The following is a 24786-nucleotide window of genomic DNA, read 5'->3' as shown; positions in this document are numbered from 1 at the left end:
GAAGTTAGCAGAACCGTCAGCGATCCTGTTCGGCCTCTCTGTATTATTTGTCTGATCTTGAATGGGATTGTCCTGAAAATTTTTATTTCCCCTCTGGGATTGATAAAGTATTTCTGATTCTGATTCTGATTGATAGCCCTGTTCTTCCAACCTAGTGACGCCTCTGTGATGATCCAAATAGAATTGTGACCTGCGTTCTGCACACCAACTCCTGCTTTACAAAGGACAATAATCCAGTTTATTCATCACTAATCTCACCGATGATATATCTGTTCCATGGGCCAACTCCTTCCTTTAGCAGTTGATTGCATACCCTTGAAAAAACAGTGTTGAATTCATCCGACCGTGTTCAAGCCAATGGTTACAACCCCCAAATTGGTTATTTGATCACAGCCACACAGCCAAAGCTCTGTGGGTGAGAGCGGACCTTCAGAGAAATGGCAGCGCTGGCTGCACTCCGCTCTCTGGCTCACTGGTTCTGGGCAAATATTTGCCACTGACAGTAATGTGACCAAGTGTGTCACCAATTAAACATGACAACCCGAATGTGGAGAGGTTATAGAACAAAAAATGAGAAAGTAGATTTCGACTCCACCATTCGCTGGCGGAGTCATACTTTATATCAGGGGTAGGGAACCTATGGTTCTAGAGCATGATGTGGCTCTTTTGATGACTGCATCTGGCTCTCGGATAAATCTGAGCTGACATCGCGTAACACGATAAGTAATGAATAATTCCACTTGTAATCACAGTGTTAAAAATAACGCTCAAAATATAAAAAATTCTCATGCATTTTGAATCCATCCATCCGTTTTCTGGAGAAGTTGCGTTAATGGTAATAAGTTATGTATTTATTATTGGTTAGTGTGGGGCTTGCCTTCCTGGGGGTTCTTCAGACCACCAAGCACCGACATGAGAGCCTGTTTCAGGGTTACAATATTGTTTTATTTTTCAATACGTCTGTCAGTTGCTTCCTAGCAATTGTCTTTTCCTCTTTCGTTCTCACTCACGCTCTGGCTCCAGCCCCAACCCCGTCTCTCCTCCTGGCTGCTGCTTATAACAGAGCGACAGGTGATTAGATAACAAGGCAAAGGTGGGCCATCTACGCATCTGTCGCTGATTTCGAGGCCGATCCTGCAACACTCCGCTTCGCTGCAGGCACACAGGCCACGCCCCCTCCACAGTTAGCTTCAATAACAATATTATTACAAGAGAATAAGAGACCTATTATACTCTAGAAATGTTGGTCTTATTTAAAAATGCACACATTTAGTTGTTCAGTGTTGAAAACAATGTTATATGGCTCTTACGGAAATACATTTTAAAATATTTGGATTCTTGGCTCTCTCAGCCAAAACGGTTAACGACCCCCTGCTTTATATTAAAGTGAAATAAATATGTTTCCTTTTTTTTGGCATTTACACAATACATTAAGTATTTTTTTTCCTAAAAGCATTAAAGAGCATCGGGAGAGAGTCACTAATGTTGAGAAGGGAACATGGGAGGGCGCTCGAGTGTGGGCAAAGTGTATCGTGGATTCTGATTTTGTGGCTTATCTATTCAAGATGCTAATTATCATTAGTAACTGGTGAGATGAAAAATTGCATTCATCAAAGTACACATTCGGGTTCATGCAGTGGAAATTGGTAAATGGTAAATTGGTTGTACTTGTTTAGCGCTTTTCTACCCTTTTTAAGGAGCCCAAAGCGCTTTGACAGTATTTCCACACACATAATTGACTTGGACTTGAATTGGATTTGTCTTCTCATGAACGATTCATGTACATTTCACTATGTAAGGCTGGGGAGCCACCACAAGAAGGACTAGTGGTAGAAAATGGATGTATGGAAGGTGGTAGTTATCATTAATAACTTGCAGAAGTTTTGACTGTATTACAGGCCGATGAATGAGCAATTAGGTAGTAGGCTCTGATTATATTTGGAGTCGTTCTGTTTGGTTTTTATATGAAAGACGGTGATGCTGGTAAATGAACTGGCTGAGCAAATTATTCTAATTACACCACAGTTCCAGGTTTCACAGTCATGCATTAGCATTTGTGGAAATCCTTAACATTTTTTTGAAAATATTTTAATGTTAAGTTGATTTTAATAAAAAAAGTGTTAACTATCAATAACTATAGAAATAATCTTTGATTAAACAAAATTCACAAGTGTGGAGCTCATGTGCTCATCCATTCATCTATTTTTTACCGTTTGTCCCTTTTGGGTTTGCGGGAACTTATCCCAGCTTCACTTGGGCAAAACGCAGGGTACACCCTGGACGTGCTTGAGCAAATATATTTTGAGTCATTCTGGTTATTTCAATTATACAAGGTGGTGGTGATCATGCATATGTGGTGGTAGCTTTGTTTGGATTATTGATTGTTTCCCAAACAGGTTTGGCACCTTGTCTCCTAATTGGAGCGGCATAGCTCAGTTGGTAGAGTGGCCATGCCAGCAACTTGAGGGTTCCAGGTTCGATCCCCGCTTCCGCCATCCTAGTCACTTTTGTTGTGTCCTTCGGCAAGACACTTTACCCACCTGCTCCCAGTGCCACCCACACTGGTTTAAATGTAACTGTGACAATCTGTCACTTCATTTCTGTTAGTTTTTCGTGTTTTTGTATTTACTTCCTGTTCAGTGCTCTTATTTTGTTGTATTTCCTGTTTTATTCACGGAGCACTGTTGTTTTTCTGTTTTCGTTGATTGGCAGCGGTTCACACCTGCTGTCAATCACACTAGTCTCTATTTATGTTTCACTCGAGCACTCCTCAGTGCTCGATGATAAAATCTATGTTGGAGAATTTACTATGCAAGACTGCTTCATGTTTATTTCTGTTTCTTATGAGTATTAAATTATTTTCTTACCTTCACTCAACTCTCCTGGATTCTTGCATCATCGGGGATACACAACTGCAGCCATGCGAGTTCCCAACAGTATCATCGAGCCAAAAAGTGTCCTCGCGAGAATCCCTGTCGGCAATCCTCAGCCGACGTTCTGGACCGCACAATTCCTGGAGGACTTGAAGGCCAGGTTTGTGCGGTCCCAGCCAACAGACGCGGACCCTCTCCCCGCGGCAACGCCACCGGCTTCGGCTCTCCGACCGGCGCGTCCCCCGCGGCCATCTTTCCTCTCGGCTCGACGGCTGGCTACGGCTCTCCGACCAGCACGTCCGCCACTTCCTGCATGCCTCGCGGCTCCCGCAGCAACGCTACCGGCTACGGCTCACCGACCGGCGCGTCCTCCGCCGCCATCCTTTCTCTCGGCAACGCTGCCGGCTACGGCTCACCGACCGGCGCGCCCGCCTCCTCCTTCACGTCTCGCGGCTCCTGCGGCTCTGTCGCCGACTGCGGCTCTCCGACCGGCACGTCCGCCGCCGCCATCCTTCCCATCGTCTACTGAGCTGCTTCTCCCTGCTCCTACGCAGCTTCCAGCGGCTGCTCCCCGGCTGCTCTTTCTGCCAGCTCCCGCTCTCTTTTTTGGATCGCCGAGAGCTCCAGTGGAGCCCACAGTGAGGTCGCTTTTGTCCTCCTGCTGGGACTCGGCGCGGGACGTGTCTTCGTCCCTCTTCCTGGCCTCCTCCCGCCCATCCCTGGTTTTTGCACCGGGGGACTCCGACGAGCAGGCATGTCTTCCCGCAAGTGTGGACGGCGTCTGGCAGCCGCCTAGTGGAGGCGTGCCCACAATACACCGCGGTGCAGCCAGGCACACACCGCTGTCATTTTCGCAAGCGTCTCCTTCCACGGAGACATCTACGTGCCTGGCGGGCTTTCGCACAGCCCCAACGCCGGCTCCACGCCTAGCCCCAACGCCGGCTCCAAGCCTAGCCCCAACGCCGGCTCCACGCCTAGCCCCAACGCCGGCTCCATGCCGAGTTCCAACGCCGGCTCCACGCCTAGCCCCAACGCCGGCTCCATGCCGAGTTCCAACGCCGGCTCCACGCCGAGCTCCAACGCCGGCACTACGCACAGCTGCAACGCTGACATCAGCAGCACCAAGCCGGCCTCCAACGCCGGCACTACGCACGGCTCCAACGCCGCCAAGAGCACCACCACGCCGGGCTTCGTCATCGCCGGCATCCGCTACTCCTCGGCCGGCATTTGCTGCTCCTCGCCCGGCGTCTTCATCTGGCGCTTTCACGACGCCGATGACAGCTGCCACTACTCGTGGCGGTGCAGCCGAGCACACGCCGCTATCAGCTTCCACTCCACCGATGACGTCTGCCGCTTTCAAGCCGCTGTCATCCACGCCATCATTCTCTCCCACGGGGACGTCCTTGTCACCGATGGGACTTTGCACTACCCCGCCATGATCATTGTCGTCATCGTCGCCGCCTACTCCAACGCCGGCATATGCTGCTCCTTGGCCGGCATTTGCTTCCCCTCGCCCGGCGTCTTCATCTGCCGCTTTCACGCCGCCGATGAAGCCTGCAATTTTTAGCCGCCGATGACGCCTGTGTTTTCCACGCCGCCGATTACGTCTGCTGCTTCCCGGCCTGCTTCAGCGCGCCCGCCTCCACGTCGGCCGTGGATGTGGCCGTGCCCTGCGCGTTCTCCTCGCGGGACACACTCTCCTCTTTTTCGGCCAGTGATGTGGCCGTTCCCTGGCCGCCTGCCTGGCCAGTTCCAGCGGCGCTCTACGCGCCGCCGCCACCTGACTTTCCCTCGCTGGCTGCGGGGACACGAGGTTTGGCGACCCTCCACCAATTCCTCCCTCCCTTACATTGTGGACTTTTTTTCCATTTTTCTTTTTCCAGGGAACATCTGGTATCTGTTCCTTGAGGGGGAGGTCCTGTGACAATCTGTCACTTCATTTCTGTTAGTTTTTTGTGTTTTTGTATTTACTTCCTGTTCAGTGCTCTTATTTTGTTGTATTTCCTGTTTTATTCACGGAGCACTGTTGTTTTTCTGTTTTCGTTGATTGGCAGCAGTTCACACCTGCTGTCAATCACACTAGTCTCTATTTATGTTTCACCCGAGCACTCCTCAGTGCTCGATGATAAAATCTATGTTGGAGAATTTACTATGCAAGACTGCTTCATGTTTATTTCTGTTTTTTATGAGTATTACATTATTTTCTTACCTTCACTCAACTCTCCTGGATTCTTGCATCATCGGGGACACACAACTGCAGCCATGCGAGTTCCCAACAGTAACTTAGATATTGGGTGTCACTATGTAAAGCGCTTTGAGTCACTAGAGAAAAGCGCTATATAAATATGATTCACTTCACTTATCATGTGTAATTTGACATTGTGGCTAGTTGGAGTAGTTCCACTTAGTTTTACATCGCAATATGCTGACTATTATTAGTAACTGGTGGGATGAAGGATTGCATTAAAAAAAGTACACATCCCCATTTTGCACATATGCCGTGGAAATTATGTTGTGAATTAAATTTATTCCAAACGGTTCTTGGTCATTTCTTAATGTAAGGTGGTGGTTATCATCAATAATTGGCAGGGGTATTGATTATATCAATTTTACAACAGGTCAAGGTTTGGACAAGCTCATTTATGATTAATTGTGTTGTAGGCTTTGATAATTTTTTTTTGTCTTTTTGGTAAATTTTATCATGAAAGGTGTTGATTGTTAATAACTGGCGGAACTTGCTGAACTTCCCCCAGGGATTGCTGAATTTACCCCAGGGATCAATAAAGTACTTTATATTCTATTCTATTCTAACAAATTATTATCCTGAGACCTACTCAGTGGCCTAGTGGTTAGAGTGTCCTCCCTGAGATCGGTAGGTCGTAGGTTCAAATCCCGGCCGAGTCATACCAAAGACTATAAAAATGGGACCCATTACCTCCCTGCTTGGCACTCAGCATTAAGGGTTCGAATTTGGGGTTAAATCACCATGAAATGATTCCGGGCGCGGCACCGTTGCGGCCCACTACTCCCCTCACCTCCGAAGGGTCAAATGCAGAGAATAATTTGCCACATCTAGTATGTGTGTGACAATCATTGGTACTTTAACTTTAACTTTATACTGACTATATCACAGTTATATGTTTCACAGTCATGCATTAGCAGTTGTGTTACATGCTATGTTGCTTTTGGTTGCATTATTTAGATTTCAAGTTGTTTTCATTAGGAGAGGTGGTGAACATTACCGATAACCGTAGGGAGAAATATTTGTTTATACAACATTCCCAGGTGTGGCGCACATGTGCACATGCATGTGCAAACATTTAGGTTAGTTTACTTCTACAAGGTTGTAGTTATGAATAAGTGACTGTGATAATTGATTATTTCATACACACACACACAAAGGTTTGACACGTTTGCATGAGTAATATGCCTTTGTGGCTTATTTTGAGTATTCAGGCTTAGTTTTATTACGCAAGATGCAAATATCATTAAAAGCTGTTAATGTTAAGGATCGCATTAATAAAAGCAAACATCCAGGTTCAACCAGGTTCATTATCGAATCAAATTACACTTTTGAATTTTGATGCATTACCTAATTTAAATTAATTATAATAAAATACCCTGATATTCGGAAACAAATGCAATTTCATTGCATGAATATTGTACATTATTAATGCAATATTTTTTTGTGATTAATCCCAAGCGTTAACAGATTCAGTCAGAACCAAACGGGAGTGAAAACAAATCACGATTATAAGACGCGTAGTGTAAATCTGCACCCTAATCGGCAGAGTGATAAATAAATGAGATTCACACTGCTGTGCTCGGAAATTGCTTCAGGCTTGATTTAGTGAGGCCGCGCTTCCTCGTCACATCATGCGATTGCATTTGTTCATATTAACGAGGCCTCGGTGTCCGCTTGATGCATCTGTGTGCATCTGATAACACAACCTAAATTCATCTCAACAGTGGTGCATCATTTGAAAAAAAAAAAAAATGCACATCATGCTTTAGGAAGCAATGTGTAGTTCCCCGGGTAATGAATAAAACTGCTTTTTCTTTGGTTATTCAAAGTATTTTATCAAGTACAAGAATACGTGCTGGAAAAACCAGGGTTTGGAATTTTGAAAAGTGAGTATGTAAGAGCAGATACGTGTTGTTCTGCACTCTCATACAAGTGCATACATGAGTGATGGACATACAAATTTAATGCTTTTGAAATCTTAATCAATGACCGCTGCGTGCCAGCGAGCATGAGTGACGCTCGCTCTCAATTCATTTTTGAATAGTTTTCATCTTTTATCAGAGAGACGGGCGCCTTGGCTTCGCGACTCACGGGCCCTGAACAAGACAAGGGCATGACATTAAAGGAGGACTGCACTTGTTTTGGAGATTTTTTGACGATCGTTCACAATCTCATGAGAGACTGCAGTCTAAGATGTTGTTAGAATAATTATGTATATATTATCACACAACGTTATGCTTAAAGGCTGTTGCTGTAGTTATTACTAATTGTGCTGAATTTGTACTTTTCCATATGTGCAAAGGGACAGCTGGCAATCCAAAGGATTGCGAGTAGTCTCGTATCAGTGTTGTGTCCAGACTTGGCCTGCTGACTGCCAAGGCCGAACATCGAGTACCGTGACACAGACAAATAGGGGACGGAACGATATCACCAGTGTCAGCACATTTGCATTTCATAAATAGTCATATATTGTGTCTAACTGGAGCTGTTTACATTACCCCTTTCCCTCAGTGACAGCCTCAGTGATGTAACCAGGGACCTCCCAAATAAATAGAGTAAGCACGTGGGCAGGATTTTAGAGCGTAGTAACTAGAGTACAGCCCAATAACGTCTCTCCTCATTGAGCAAAATGTAACTCTGTCTCTGCATGATTCCTTGCTTCTTGTCTGTTTAATAGATGTCATCAGTGTTTGAACCTGACAGATGTAAAAATTGGCTTGTTGGAGGTGGCTTCCATGCAGCTAATGGTCGCAATGAATTCTACCTCTAAATAACTTTTAAATGCATTCAAAACCGCTAACTATACTTAATTTAAGTTCCGTAACCTGTACAATAACCGACTCGTAGCACAATTGTTATTGTAAGAGCAAACACTGGGGAACTCTTTTTCTAGCGTATTAACACATTGACGTGCTTTGCTATTAGCCGTACTAGCTAGCTACGGCAAGACATAAGCCAGTTTCTATGTCAGCATTAGAATCGCGTTTTAGTCTGTAATGCACAACATAATGCGATACGATACCAATATGTACTGACTGAAAAACATGAACAATTATAGTACAGTATCTGTAAAGTATTAGTCCACATTTAATTTTTTGTTTGTACACAGCTAGCTCGTAGTTGTAATAACAGCCATGAATAATATTAAAGTGACTCACACAATGCACAGGTGTGCGTTTTGTTCTAGCTGGTCGGGGACATGTTTTCTGGTTAATTTTGATCAAGCAGTCCATTTATGTCAAAATAGCTTAACTCCAAGTTCCACAGTGTCAAATCACGCTGACCTCACTCTCTCGGCTTCACTCTCTTATTGCACTCGTTTCTATAATTAGCAATTCATCCTCTGTATATTCAGGTTAAAAAAAATAAGGTTGTGAATCCTCATTTGGCCAAAAATAGTCATCTACGTTGTCTATTACCAAGTCTGCCATGATTACAACACACGCGCGTTTATTTTCGGAAGTAAGAACACACAATTGTTGCCGGAAATGCACTGCTATGAAAAAGGAAATACATGCGCTAAGGAAATAAGTTCCGGTAATACTTAAAATGACCAAAATATGGTAAATATTGTCATATTACATATAGTGATGAACGTGTCTGTTACTACATGATGTATATACTTGCAGTGTGTGTATAAAAAGTTTATGGAGGATTTTGACGTTGTTTTAGAGGTCTTTGAAGGCTATAACGTTGACTCACAGTAGTGGCATCTTGGAAGCGTTTTTTTATCATCTTTAAAATCCTACAAAAAAAAATTGTGTTTTTGTCTCTCATAATGATTGTGAACGATAGGCATATTCCAAAAAAAAGTGCAGTTCCCCTTTATAACCAGGACTTCCAGAAAACAGTATTTACTGTATATACATGCAGTATTTACATACAGGTTGTTTTTTATTCATATACTTCTTTTTTACCATATTTATGCTTTACCTAGCTCAATGTTTGGAAAATTACTTTAAAAAGTAATTATTATAGTTGATTGTTATTTTACTACAAAATACATTGATTTATTAATGGTATAACTCTTTAATAAATGTGATTATTACATACGAATTAATACATAGAACTTCAAATACCTGGCATAAGCAGCTGAGAGATGTTTCATGAGAGCATAGTGTGTGTGTGCGTGTGTGTGTGTGTATGTGTGTGTGTGTGCATGTTGTGTCCGTTGCCAAGTGACGCGTGACGTCAGCCAGAGCACACTTAAAAACAACAACATTTTACCTCAACTGCGTTTGCTAGTTTAACAGCGGCAGTTTCCAGGCAATTACGGCAGCTTTTCATAGGATTGCGTTACCTCTGATTAATAAATAGATTGAGTGTGCTTTGATGGATGTCATATTTTTTGTCTACAAACTGGGTATTGTAGGATTGCAAGTATGTTGTAAAGGTTGTGTGGCATAACGATGGATGTGTCGGGCATAAACGCAGCGTAAGGTAAGATATAAGTATTTATTAAAGTAATAAAACAGGCTAGAACAAAAACACTGGTGCTAAACAGAAAGGCAAACAAATGGCGCTAGCATGGAAAGCTAGAATACAAACAGATACACTAAACTTGGCACAAAGGCACGACAAGGGAAAACAAAAACTACTAGCATGAAAGGTAGGAATAAAATGAACCGCAGCGCGAGAGCTAGCGAGTAGTAGCATGAAACGTAAGTCATCAACAGTTGCGTAAAAGCAAACTAGAGTCCGAGGATGAGTGAACAGAAAGGGCTGGCTTATATAAGGATGGTGATTACGAGAAACAGGTGTGCGGGAACCGAGAGTAACAGGTGGAAGTAGTATGTAACCATGGTGACGGACTAAACAGGAAATAAGGAGGTCAAACTACCCAAATGTGATATGAAAATGGAACCAAAACAACAATCTGTGAAGATCCGAGCAGCGGATCGAAACACATGTCACTTCAATCACATATTGGTTGTTCATTATTTCCTCGTAGTAGTAATGTGTAATATACTGTATGTGTGAGGGTACTTAGCCCACATGTTATCTGCTGTGTGATGCTGCGTCTTTGTATTTCATAACAAGTTCATTTTAGTGCGGTGCTGGTTGTGGCCTTCATTAGTAGAAATATACTTCTTGCATTGAGCGTGCGGTGTTTTTGACACTGTCATATTGCCATAAATGCACATCAAAAGCAGTGTGCCAATTTACATCAACTTCAAGAGTTTCTACCTTTAAAACATATATTTAAAAAGTTTGTGTAATGTTATGTGCACTAATGTATTCGGATGCTTGCTATGCTGTTTGCAGGTCGGTTTTATAGTGACGGTTCGTATCGAGTATTCCACTAACATAGCATTTACGGGAATTAAATGTATAACTGGTGGTCAGTTGTAATTAGCTTGAGTGGTTGTTTTTTGATTGATGCTGCAATGGCAGGTTAATGGGACTGATTGATAATGTTTTTTTTTTTTTTTAAATGAAACAAAAACGTAGAGCTGACATAACAAACACATTGAAAAGATAGTATACCCCAAAACATTCTGTCTAAGTTGCTATCAATAACTCATAGCTATAAGTGGACATTGTTTTAATAATAGCAGATTATTATCACATTACATAATGTACAACTGTTGTCTGTAACTCCTCTCTGAGCTACAACCTTATCGTGGTAGAGGAGTTTGCGTGTCCCAATGATCCTAGGAGCTATGTTGTCCGGGGGCATAAAGCCCCCTGGTAGGGTCTCCCAAGGCAAACGGGTTCTAGGTGAGGGATCAGACAAAGAGCAGCTCGAAGACCTTTATGAAGAAGAAAAATCATGGACCCAGATTTCCCTCGCCCAGACGCGGGTCACCGGGGCCCCCCTCTGGAGCCAGGCCCGGAGGTGGGGCACGATGGCGAGCGCCTGGTGGCCGGGCCTGTGCCGGGGCCGGGCACAGCCCGAAGAGGCAACGTGGGACACTCCTCCAATGGGCTCACCACCCATAGCAGGGGCCATAGAGGTCGGGTGCATTGTGAGCTGGGCGACAGCCGAAGGCAGGGCACTTGGCGGTCCGATCCTCGGCTACAGAAGCTAGCTCTTGGGACGTGAAACGTCACGTCACTGGGGGGAAAGAGCCTGAGCTAGTGCGCGAAGTCGAGAAATTCCGGCTGGATATAGTCGGACTCACTTCGACGCACAGCAAGGGCTCTGGAACCACTTCTCTCGAGAGGGACTGGACCCTCTTCCACTCTGGCGTTGCCGGCAGTGAGAGGCGACGGGCTGGGGTGGCAATTCTTGTTTCCCCCCGGCTCAAAGACTGTACGTTGGAGTTCAACCCGGTGGACGAAAGGGTAGCCTCCCTCCGCCTTCGGGTGGGGGGGACGGGTCCTGACTGTTGTTTGTGCTTATGCACCAAACAGCAGTTCAGAGTACCCACTCTTTTTGGGAACACTCGAGGGAGTACTGGAAAGTGCTCCCCCGGGTGATTCCCTTGTCCTACTGGGAGACTTCAACGCTCACGTTGGCAACGACAGTGAAACCTGGAGAGGCGTGATTGGGAAGAATGGCAGCCCGGATCTGAACCCGAGTGGTGTTTTGTTATTGGACTTTTGTGCTCGTCACAGTTTGTCCATAACAAACACCATGTTCAAACATAAGGGTGTCCATATGTGCACTTGGCACCAGGACACCCTAGGCCGCAGTTCCATGATCGACTTTGTAGTTCTGTCATCGGATTTGCGGCCTCATGTTTTGGACACTCGGGTGAAGAGAGGGGCGGAGCTTTCTACCGATCACCACCTGGTGGTGAGTTGGCTGCGATAGTGGGGGAGGATGCCGGACAGACCTGGGAGGCCCAAATGCATTGTGAGGGTCTGCTGGGAACGTCTGGCAGAGTCTCCTGTCAGACAAAGTTTCAATTCCCACCTCCAGAAGAACTTTGAACATGTCACGAGGGAGGTGCTGGACATTGAGTCCGAGTGGACCATGTTCCGCACCTCTATTGTTGAGGCGGCAGATCGGAGCTGTGGCCGCAAGGTAGTTGGTGCCTGTCGGGGCGGCAATCCCAAAACCCCTTGGTGGACACCAGTGGTGAGGGATGCCGTCAAGCTGAAGAAGGAGTCCTATCGGGTCCTTTTGGCTCATAGGACTCCGGAGGCAGTGGACAGGTACCGACAGGCCAAGCGGTGTGCAGCTTCAGCGGTCGCGGAGGCAAAAACTCGGACATGGGAAAAGTTCGGGGAAGCCATGGAAAACGACTTCCGGACGGCTTCGAAGCGATTCTGGACCACCGTCCGCCGCCTCAGGAAGGGGAAGCAGTGCACTATCAACACCGTGTATGGTGCGGATGGTGTTCTGCTGACCTCGACTGCGGATGTTGTGGATAGGTGGAAGGAATACTTCGAAGACCTCCTCAATCCCACCAACACGTCTTCCTATGAGGAAGCAGTGCCTGGGGAATCTGTGGTGGACTCTCCTATTTCTGGGGCTGAGGTCGCTGAGGTAGTTAAAAAGCTCCTCGGTGGCTAGGCCCCAGGGGTGGACGAGACCCGCCCAGAGTTCCTTAAGGCTCTGGATGCTGTGGGGCTGTCTTGGTTGACAAGACTTTGCAGCATCGCGTGGACATTGGGGGCGGTACCTCTGGATTGGCAGACCGGGGTGGTGGTTCCTCTCTTTAAGAAGGGGGACCGGAGGGTGTGTTCCAACTATCGTGGGATCACACTCCTCAGCCTTCCCGGTAAGGTTTATTCAGGTGTACTGGAGAGGAGGCTACGTCGGATAGTCGAACCTCGGATTCAGGAGGAACAGTGTGGTTTTCGTCCTGGTCGTGGAACTGTGGACCAGCTCTATACTCTCGGCAGGGTTCTTGAGGGTGCATGGGAGTTTGCCCAACCAGTCTACATGTGCTTTGTGGACTTGGAAAAGGCATTCGACCGTGTCCCTCGGGAAGTCCTGTGGGGAGTGCTCCGAGAGTATGGGGTATCGGACTGTCTTATTGTGGCGGTCCGTTCCCTGTACGATCAGTGCCAGAGCTTGGTCCGCATTGCCGGCAGTAAGTCGAACACATTTCCAGTGAGGGTTGGACTCCGCCAAGGCTGTCCTTTGTCACCGATTCTGTTCATAACTTTTATGGACAGAATTTCTAGGCGCAGTCAAGGCGTTGAGGGGTTCCGGTTTGGTAACCGCAGGATTAGGTCTCTGCTTTTTGCAGATGATGTGGTCCTGATGGCTTCATCTGACCGGGATCTTCAGCTCTCGCTGGATCGGTTCGCAGCCGAGTGTGAAGCGACCGGAATGAGAATCAGCACCTCCAAGTCCGAGTCCATGGTTCTCGCCCGGAAAAGGGTGGAGTGCCATCTCCGGGTTGGGGAGGAGACCCTGCCCCAAGTGGAGGAGTTCAAGTACCTAGGAGTCTTGTACACGAGTGAGGGAAGAGTGGATCGTGAGATCGACAGGCGGATCGGTGCGGCGTCTTCAGTAATGCGGACGTTGTACCGATCCGTTGTGGTGAAGAAGGAGCTGAGCCGGAAGGCAAAGCTCTCAATTTACCGGTCGATCTACGTTCCCATCCTCACCTATGGTCATGAGCTTTGGGTCATGACCGAAAGGATAAGATCACGGGTACAAGCGGCCGAAATGAGTTTCCTCCGCCGTGTGGCGGGGCTCTCCCTTAGAGATAGGGTGAGAAGCTCTGCCATCCGGGAGGGACTCAAAGTAAAGCCGCTGCTCCTTCACATTGAGAGGAGCCAGATGAGGTGGTTCGGGCATCTGGTCAGGATGCCACCCGAACGCCTCCCTAGGGAGGTGTTTAGGGCACGTCCAACCGGTAGGAGGCCACGGGGAAGACCCAGGACACGTTGGGAAGACTATGTCTCCCGGCTGGCCTGGGAACGCCTCGGGAGCCCCCGGGAAGAGCTAGACGAAGTGGCTGGGGAGAGGGAAGTCTGGGTTTCCCTGCTTAGGCTGTTGCCCCCGCGACCCGACCTCGGATAAGCGGAAGATGATGGATGGATGGATGGATGTTGTCTGTAGTACATTCTACTGTCATACAATATTTCTTATCTAAAACTTGTTTTTGATTTTTTTTGTTTTTCAAAAGGCATAAAACATGTTTAAATTGTGTTTTAAGGAGGCCAAGCATAAAATGAACTTGTGTCCCTGTATTCTTTTTTTGTTTTTTTTTGTTTGGAAGATGTTATTAATGCATTTGGGTGCATGATGCATTGGGCGATGTAGGCATTCTTCTTTTGTTAGTTTTACATAATACCAAAATACCAAATACATAGTTTACTTAATCATTCATATAGTATTTGTACAGCATTGATCTCTTTTTTTTGACTGGCCGATACCCGTTATTAAAACAATTTTAAAAAATTCATTGTACTGTTAGACATGTTTCATTCAGATTAATCACACTACTGCATTTTGATAATTCACGATTAATCGCATCACATTTCTTACTTACTTTAATTAATTATGGAGTTTGTTTAAATAATCGTTAAAAACAACCTCAATATTTTGACGCTAATGCAATTTTATTTTCAGAATGTCAAAGAGAACATGTCGCCGAAATTGTTTTAAATATGTTGATTCCGAATGCACATAATTTCTTCACAACTTTGTAATAGTTTTATCTAAAGTTCCATCTGGGTTTAATTTGAAGTTAAATTTGTTGGCGTTGCCTCACTCATCTTTGCACTTTGACCTGATCACTGACGGTAAAACAAACTGCTGTGCCTTTCAGCTAGCAATCCGCGGTTAAGGTAAATGAAATTCTGCGATTCATCTGCATTTGTACATGATCGATGCGCTAATGCTTTGTGAAAAATCACATAAGTTTACTCATCAATGTTGAGTGCCCTAAAAATACATTGCTGTATATGCATGCGTTCATCTGTGCAAATAACACTTCCAACAGGATAGCGCTCATTATTAGCTTGAGTAGTTGATTTATTAATGATGCTGTATTGGTCGGTTTATTAGACTAACCAATACATTTGAAGATTACACACACATTAAACAGCACATGCAAATTTATATTAAAAAACTGCATTTTTGGAACACTGAATGAAATAAATAAAAACGACTTACATAAACTTTGCTGGTAACAAGGCAGCTTGGTGCTCGGTGCACTTTAATATGTACATTTTTAGCCAAACAACAGCAGACCAGAGTAAAATAGATCAGAAATGTCATAACACCCTTTTTAATTATTCATGCACATCTGCATTTACGTTACAACATCTTTGAGAAACAGGCTCATTATTCCTTCATCTCAGAAGACACATATTTATTGCTGGAATGATCTACCTCGTGTGCTGCACGTTCACTGCGTTTGTCTGTGTCCGTGTCTGTGTGTGTGTGTGTGTGTGTGTGCGCCTGCTGTGTCTATATGCTACGTTCCCCCTCATTTGTGCAAAAACCAGCAATGATTGCAGGCATGCGGAACACACACATGACCCAGATACTTTGGATGTTTAAAACCCTATCTGGGTCGCTCTCGTCAACACGTGACAACAGGTAGCTTAGCCGCCACACGTAAACACAAAGCGGGCTCTAAAATTATTGCTTATTTTCTGTCGTTGTGGTAAGATGTATCAAAGTGCAGTATGCACTATGGAAATTAGCAGTAACTGGTGGGTGAAATGATTTTGTTTGTGTGTTGTGGGTGGTTTTAGTCAATTTTATGAAGCAAGGTGGTGGTAATCATCAATAACTGGTTGGGGGAATGAGCACTTCTTTGAAACCACATACATCCGGATTTGGCACTATTGCCTGGGGGAGTTCTGACACCGGCCTTGAGTGTGTAGCTTATTTTGCGCCCACCTAGTTGTTTATATTTTCCAGATTGGTGATTATCATGAGTACAGCGTAACTTTGATTTGCGTACTTAATTGGTTGATGAACAGGGTTTTTTCGTACACAAATTTGTATATTGAATCAACATGTTTTTATAAGAAAAAATGTAAAAATGAATATGCATTCCAGCCTCAACAAAACTGCATCTTTTGGTGAAATTTTGAACATAATACAAAAAAGTGCTATGCAGGGCTGTGTATCATACAAATATAACCACAAAATGATGGATCAACTTTGAACAACAACAAACAGCATCAACAACCTGAACTTTCCTCATTAGTAGCCGCCGTGTCCACATGCAAACATACTGTCACTAGCCTTGTGGTGCGCTCAAAGTTTGAAACAACATACATCTTCAACTTTAACAGCCAGGCCACCACAATGCTTAGCAATGAAAAATGTAATACACTTTACAATGTCATTTAATCTTTTTGTTGTGCAGCGGAAGGGAGGGTTAAAAAAGGCACTATTGTTTGTCCATTGCTTTCCTTGGACTTGTATTTAATTAGCGAAACTACAAAAATGCTGTAAAAATGATAACACTTAACAAGCAACAACATTAGAAAAAACAATCTGTATCTAACAGCTGCACAGCTGTGCCAACTGAATAGAATAGAATAGAGTTTTATTGTCATTATTGCAGTGAACCGGTTCAAAGAACAACAAAATTGGAGCACATCCCCTAAGGTGCATACACAACAATTTGGTAATATAAATAGTAAAAAAAAGATAGAAAAGAAGATATGTATCTATATATATGTATTAATATCCACACGCATGCATATATCCATACATATGCATATATATACATTAGGGGTGTAACGGTACCTGTATTTGTATTGAACCGTTTCGGTACGGGGGTTTCGGTTCGGCACGCGGGCGTACCGAACAAGTTTGAGAGTCTTCACAAGCTGCTCTGCTTTCTGCCTCCGTCTCAACAGCAAGCATTGTCCCGCCCACACAACCATCTGATTGGTTACTATTCAGAGCGATGTAACAGCCAATCAGCAGTGCGTATTCAGAACGCATGTTGTCAATGCTTTAGCGTCGAGCAGATATTCGTTTAGCAGGAGAGCAGCGGACTCTCCCCAAATGATAATAAACACTTCCAAGTTAACTACTTTCTAAACATCACTATGAGCCCGTTGACCTTCTAGAAACTTAAACTGCAGCTCAGCTCACTCGCAGTCCTGGCTTTAGGTGAAGGCTAGTTAGCTTTTAGCGTAACGTTAACTCATTTTGCGGTGTGTGTACGCGTGTGTGTGTGTGCGTGTGTGTGTGTTTGTGTGTGTGTGTGTGTGTGTGTGTGTGTGTGTTAGGGGCTGCAAATCCCTGTCTGTCCGTTATTGTATTGAACTCCATGGTGTACAGGGATGAATAGTCAATCCTATTGCTGTTGTACTATTTTTTCTGCTGTAGTTACATTAATCATTAGTAATGTAGCAGCCTAGTTTTGAATGGCAGGGTCCCTGCTATCACATGTTGACAAAAACATAACATTTACATAATAAAAGTCAACTACAGGCTTCCCAAATGCTGTAATAAATTAAGCATGATGAGTTGACTTGAAGCTGTTTAATGTTGCACTTTTTATATGTAGAAGAAAGGTTTTGTCCTTTTTTTTCAATCAAAGCAACAACTTGAAGCAGTTTAAAGTGGATTAACGTGGGCAGAATTTTTATAGTGTTCCCAATGTTAAAAGGATAAAGCCTTTGTTTACAAATTTGGTAAATAAATAACCCAAACATTTATATTTTGTTGTTTTCCTACTGCACCAAAAATGAACCGAACCGTGACCTCTAAACCGAGGTATATACCGAACTGAAATTTGTGTGTACCATTACACCCCTAATATACATATACACGTATGACACTATTGCACATTATAGTCCGAAAAAAATAAAATAAAAATAAATGACACATGAGGACATGACGGACACATTGTGCTCACTCAATGCCTGTTTTAAGCTACTATGGCTCTACTATGGCTGAATGAGAACCGAAGCTCGATCGGCCGCCTAAAATGAATGTGCTGCCTGGCACAAAATAGGTAGATGCAATGTTCATACTCTGAGACAAGGTTCGTACAGCAAAGCGTATTTTTTATTCCGTCTGCTCTTTGTAAATCGAAAAGTTCCTACAATGAGGGGTCCCTAAATGGAGGTTCGATCGTAACTGGCAGAATGAATGATCCAAACCGGGCCAAGAAAACCTGACTGTGAGCCACGTAGTGTAAAATCCAGCCTTAATCGGCCCAGAGACCAACCAAATAGCGCTAATCTAAGCCATCGTTGTCGACATGCGACGACAGGTAGCCCAGCTGTCACACGGAAACACAAGCAGGTTCGCCAGAATCAGGGGTGGGGGGAAACAGCTTAGAAGTTGGAAAAGCTGCTGCCTGTTTTTAAGATAAAGTGGGCCAAGGGAAACACTGACATCCGTGGGAGGGGAGGGGGGTGAAAGAGAGAGAGAGAGAGAGAAAGAGAGAGAGAGAGAGAGAGAGAGAGAGAGGGAGTGTTGTGTGAGGTAACTCAAGGACATTCCGCCTGCTGCTGTGCTACAGAGCATGCTGGAGAGTAGCAAGCAAGAGCTTCTCTTTTGGCCACTGCTACATTATGTAAGACCCTCAGTGTGACACATACACACAATTTAAAGCTTAAACATACCAAACCACGCAGAATTTTTAGCATGGAATTTCACTGCAGCCATGACTGATCACAGCCTTTCATTGCCGCAGAAAAGAATCCGATAGAATAGAATGCAATTGTCATATCTTCAATGCATTGTGCATTGGATATGCGCATTAAAAGATAAGCCGAGTTTTAAAAAATGTCGTATATGCTCGAAGAAATGGTTGGAGGGCACGTGAAATAGGCCGGGGATATGCTTATCAACTTCAGTGCCGAGAGTCAGATGAGGAAGACCGATGGACTTGAGTTGCCAGGCAACCAGAAGAGACACTATGAAGTAAAAAAAAAAAACCTTATAGAGTTGGAATGAAGACCACTCACCAAAGACAGTCCTGGCAGGGACAGACTCTCTGTTGAGCCAGAAGGACACCTGGGAGAGGATGACCGTCATGATGCAGGGCAGATACGTCTGGATCACAAAGTAGCCAATTTTTCTCTTCAGGTGGAAGTGGGTGGTCATCACCACGTACTCTCCTGTGGAAAAGGTGTGAGAACGTCAGAAGGAGACATGGAAGCATCTGTGCTGTCATGCAGCAATTGGACATTAAAAAAAAAAGTTGAAGAAGTGGAAGAAGAAATTGTTTCAAGTAAAAGGGTTCTAAATTGCATTCAGCCCCCGATCGAACTCGAGCCAGTGAGCTAAGAGGCTAAGCTGTCAGCTCATTGTCCGGCGGGGCTCCTGAGGCGTCAGGGAATGGGGTTTGCCAATGTAGTCTCACACAGCATGCATCAGACTATCATCCGGGGCCCTGTCTAGTCCCAGGCTCAAACATGGGTCCTTTGGGAGTAAAAAAACAAACGATCTAAAAGCACGAGCTGTCTACTCACGCTTTACCAATGTACCTTTGTTCACCTGCACCAGCTAGCATCCATTAAACAACAAATAAACAATATATATTTTGATCATTCAAATTGCTGTTTGAGTGAATCTTGAAAATCCCTGAATATTAAAAAAAATTCCATGTGGTTAAGTTGACTGTTAAAACTAAAGTTATCTTATCCATTTTGACATATATTAAAAAAAAATTAAATTCCTAATAATTTGAGAAAAATCTTGTTTAAATTAGTTAACAACTAGTTGAAAAAGAAAAAAAAAATCAAAGCAACCTTACCTGTGCTGGACTGCACCACACCTGAGTCCACGCTTTGCCCCATCAGATCATACTGGTTCAGCCTGGAACCGTCATCCGCCACCACCACGGAGTTAGCGGCCCCTCTGGTCCACACGTACACCACCTCTGCTCGAGTGTAAGCATCTACCAAGGGACGGGGAAACTGAATTATTCCGTGATCTCATATCATATTTAGCTGTAATTGTGGGTAGGTGTGTGATGTTGGCGAACGAGTCGAGTCTTTCCAACGGCTCTCTAAAGTAAATGAAGAGGACCAATTTGATTTGCGAGTCAGTCATTAGCGAGTCGTTCGTACTCCCGCATCTCAATAAGGTGCAAAGTGTATTGATTTTAGAAGTTTAAATAAGACATTATTATTTACATTATTGATACTGTTTTTATTAAAGGCAAACTATTGATCAAAAATATTTACAAATACATTCTTTGCATATTTTGATCTGTGTGTAATAAGAACCAACTAGTGTCGTCGTTTGTCCTGAAGTCAATCAGAACCAATGATATCGATGATCTTTGACCAGCAAAAACATTTTACTTCTGTAACACATACCAGCTGGTGTGGTTGTGTTAGACTACATTGCGTAAACCTCCCTTCCCAATGCCTTAGGAGCTGCGTTAGACAGTGAGTTGACAGATGGTGGCTTTTTGCTCATTTGCTAGCACTGTTTGACCAAAGTCTCAACGAGTGGAGATTTGTGGTCGCTGGTTCGAGCCTGGCCTGGATTGCATGGACTGCAACAATTCGGGTTTAATCCATGACTTACTGACTACCGTAATTTCCAGACTACAAGTCTTTTTGTCCCACGCTTTGAAATTAATTTTTGTCCAGGTTCAAATGTGTCCAGCCTGCTCAGTGGCCTTGAGATCAGTAGGTCGTGAGTTCAAAGCCCGGGCGAGTAATACCAAAGACTATAAAAAAGGGACCCATTACCTCCCTTTTTGGCACTCAGCATCGAGGGTTGGAATAGTGGGTTAAATCACCCCAAAAATTAATGAGAGCGGCTACCGCTGCTGCTCATTGCTCCCCTCTCCTCCCAGGTGGTGGAACAAGGGGATGGGTCAGATAGTAATTTCACCACACCTAGTGTGTGTGTGACTATCAGTGGTACTTTAACTTCACAAGTTTCTGTTAAAATAATTCTGTATATATTATCATCATAACTTTATGCTTAAGGGCTGTTATTAAAAAGTATTGTTATTTTGTGCTGAAGTGGTATTTCTGTATTTGTGCAGAGCTAGCAATCCAAAAGATTGCTAGCCTTTTTTATCAGTGTTTTGTCCAAACTCGGCCTGCTGACTGCCAAGACCGAACATTGGTTACCGGGACCAGATAAAGCAGTGGCCGGGCGATAGCACCAAGTGTCAACATATTTGAATTTTTGCATAATCATATATTGTGTCTAACTGGAGTTGTCGAGTCTACCCCCTTCCCTCAGCGACAGTGATGTAATAGGGACTTTCCTAATAAATAGAGGAGGCGCGCGGGCTTGATTTTTAGAATGTCGTTTGGATCTGTAACTAGAGTACAGCCCAACACATGTGTCTCCTCGAGCTGAATTGAACTCTGTCTCTGCATGTTTCCTTGCTTCTTGTTTGATTATTACATGTCATCAGTGTTTGAACCTGACAGCTTCGTGCCACCAATAATTCTAAGTCTTTTCAACTGCGATACCAAAGAAGACAACTTCAGGGGTTTCAATGCGCGGGAGGAAGAAGATGAAAAAAGTGTTAAATTACTTTTCTGGTAGGTTTTTGTGTGATGTGTTACAGGCGCAGCCTTTGGTTAAAGTTGGTAATAAATCCAAGCACCTATAAACATGTGCATATACGGTGCATCTGGAAAGTATTCACTTTTTACACACTTTATTATGTTGCAGCCTAATTTCAAAATGGAATGTATTCATTTTTGTCCTCAACATTCCACATACAAAACCTTATCATGACAATGAGAAAAAGCCTTTTTAGGTATTTTTTTTAAATTTCTTAAATATTAAAAAAAAAAAAAAAGAGAAATCACGTAAGTGTTCACAATTTTTGCCATGGAGCTCAAAAATGAGCTCAGGAGCATCCTGTTTCAACTCATCATTCTTGAGATTTTTCCAACAGCTTCATTCTTCTGAAAGTATGTCCCCCAGAAGAATTAAGCTGGATAGCTCCATGTCCAGGTCATGTTGTTCCTCTCAAATTTGGTCTAGAATTATTACATGATGTCGTGTCACATTGTGTCATCTTCCAACTTCACAAATAACACAAACACACACCATCCCAACAGGACGGCATGACCTTAAATGAGCCAAGTCTGTGTTTTCTCGCCTGTGGCCAGCCAACCTGTCAAGACTGCAGTGTGGCTCGACCACTGCTGGGGAAAGGCCGGCTCTCTGCTGCAGTCTGCAGGCAGAGAGCTAAACACTGAAATATTTAGGGAGTGAATTCAATTTAAAGAGGAGATGGTTGCGGTGTTCGAGTGTCGGTTGAGGACGGGTGGCTCGGCTTGTGCTGCACAGCTGTCTAACAAATGGCAATACCGGTGTTGCTTCACTTGGCTCTCATTGGCTACCCTTGTCCCGTAGCTCCATAATTCCAACGCTAGTTGATGCAAGGTGTGCGGCCTATATAGCTGTCAGGGGTGAGCAGCTGGTGTGGTGCGCTGGAAATTTGTCAATGCTCACTGCCTAAGATAACCGCAGGTCCGCCAGTCCCTTGCCTGCCAGGGTCTGGCGGGGACTCGCATGGCCTGGCAGGGTCGAAGCAGGCCGGAGGTGGTCTTAGCGGACAGTTCCTCCGGGAGAACATCTGTTACCATGTTGTCATCCCTTATCCGTCATGCTTCCGGTTGGATGAAGTGTGAGTGTGTGCGTGCGTGTGTGTGACGTCATGAATTGTCAGCGATTCATCCAATTTGTTCTTTCTTTGGTCACCAGCTGGAGCCTTTCCTAGCTAACGTTTGTGTTGAGTCCCCGTCCCTTTAGGTCAGGGGTCGGGAACCTTTTTGGCTGAGAGAGCCAAGAAGCCAAATATTTTAAAATCGATTTCCATAATAGCCATATCATATTTCTTTTAATACTGAACACAACTAAATGCGTTCATTTTTAAGTAGGACCAACATTTGGGACGGCGTGGCGCAGTGGGAGAGGGGCCGTGCGCAACCCGAGTGTCCCTGGTTCAAATCCCACCTAGTACCAACTTTGTCACGTCCGTTGTGTCCTGAGCAAGACACTTCACCCTTGCTCCTGATGGGTGCTGGTTGGCGCCTTGCATGGCAGCTCCCGCCATCAGTGTGTGAATGTGTGTGGGAATGGGTAAATGTGGAAGTAGTGTCAAAGCGCTTTGAGTACCTTGAAGGTAGAAAAGCGCTATACAAGTACAACCCATTTATTTCTAGAGTATAAAAAGGTATCGTATTCTTTGTAATAACATTGTTGTTCTGAAGCCAACAGTAGAGGAGTCGTGGCCTGCGGGCCTGCAGCGAAGCAGGGTGTTGCCAGGACAGGTGCGTAGATGGCCCACCTGGTCCTTGTTATCTAATCACCTGTCGCTATGTTATAAGCAGCAGCCAGGAGGAGAGATGGGGTTGGGGCTGGAGCCAGAGTGCGAGCGAGAACGAAAGAGAAAAAGACAATTGCTGGAAAGCAACTGAGAGACGTATTGAAAAATGAAACAATATTGTAACCCTGAAACAGGCTCTCATGTTGGTGATTGGTGGTCTGAAACAAACCAATAATAAATACATTACTTCTTACCATTAACGCAACTTCCTGAACATAAAAATGCATGAGAATGTTTTATATTTTGAACGTTATTTTTAACACTGTGATTACAAGTGGAATTATTCATTACTTACCGTGTTAAACAATGTCAACTCAGATCTATCCGAGAGCCAGATGCAGTCATCAAATGAGCCACATCTGGCTCGCGAGCCATTGGTTCCCTACCCCTGCTTTAGGTCATGGTATTTTAAAAGTGTAGTTCAGTTCTCCGAGGTTTTAGCTCGAGGGTCATTGGTTGTGTTTTTTCAAAATGGAAGCGTCAGTACAATCGCTGACCCGCAACTCCAGGAAAACAAAAATGCAACAACACAGCGAGTAGACACATCAAAAGTATGGGAACATTTCACCTTAAATGTGTCAAAGACTCAAATAAATTGCGCAATTTACAAAGCGGACCTTGTATTTAATGATAGTACAACGTCGGTGGTGCATTAACAAAAAAGACGCAGCTGTATGAAAAAATATATTGAAGGAGAAAATTATCACCAGACCTATATAAGCGTCAATATATACCTTAAAGTTGCAGAAAAAAGACCATATGTTTTTTTAACCGATTCACGAACTCTAAAAGGGTGAATTTCGCGATTTAAACGCCTTTCAATTGTTCGCTGTCGGAGCGATGACCTTTCACCCGTGACGTTACAACGGGAAGCAATCCGCCATTTTCTCAAACACATTACACACACCAAGTCAAATCAGTTCTGTTATTTTCCATTTTTTCGACTGTTTTCCGTACTTTGGAGATATCATGCCTCGTCGGTGTGTTGTCGGAGGGTGTAACAACACGATCAGGGACGGATTCAAGTTGACTTACGTGGAGTGTGCATCGATTAGCACGGCATGCTAATCAATGCTAACATGCTATTTAGGCTAGCTGTATGTACATATTGCATCGTTATGCCTCATTTGTAGCTATATTTGCATCCAGCCTTTCCCTCCACCCACATTTAATGCCAAACAAACACATACCAATCGACTGATTGAAGTTGCACCTGTGTCAAAAGATGCGAAAGTCCCTTGTTTGTTCTGCACATTTTACCGACGATAGCGATGCTACGACAGAGATGTGTGGATATCCTGCAACAGTCAAAGCAGATGCATTTCCAACGATAAAGTCAACGAAATCACAAAGGTGAGTTTTGTTGATGTTATTGACTTATGTGCTAATCAAACATATTTGGTCACCGCAGGACTGCCAGCTAATCGATGCTAACATGCTATTTAGGCTAGCTGTATGTACATTTGTAGCTATATTTGCATCCAGCCTTTCCTTCCACCCACATTTA

General features: G+C 44.2%; 1 protein-coding gene across 2 annotated transcripts in view; it reads right to left on the bottom strand.

Annotated features, from left to right (window-relative positions):
- gabra1 (gamma-aminobutyric acid type A receptor subunit alpha1) overlaps positions 1–24786 on the bottom strand; it is a 92515-nt gene that overhangs the window by 33327 nt on the left and 34402 nt on the right. For both annotated transcript variants that reach the window (XM_061898614.1, XM_061898615.1), the window contains exons 7-8: positions 19716–19859; positions 18925–19077 (exon numbers count right to left, since the gene is read on the bottom strand). In XM_061898614.1, the coding sequence (XP_061754598.1) occupies positions 18925–19077; positions 19716–19859 (297 nt within the window). The remainder of the gene's footprint in view (positions 1–18924; positions 19078–19715; positions 19860–24786) is intronic.

Source organism: Nerophis ophidion, linkage group LG04 (genome assembly GCF_033978795.1).
Source record: "Nerophis ophidion isolate RoL-2023_Sa linkage group LG04, RoL_Noph_v1.0, whole genome shotgun sequence".
Classification (NCBI taxonomy): Eukaryota; Metazoa; Chordata; class Actinopteri; order Syngnathiformes; family Syngnathidae; genus Nerophis; species Nerophis ophidion.
Note: the sequence above shows the minus strand (reverse complement) of the source record. Positions and strands in the feature narration are given on the sequence as shown.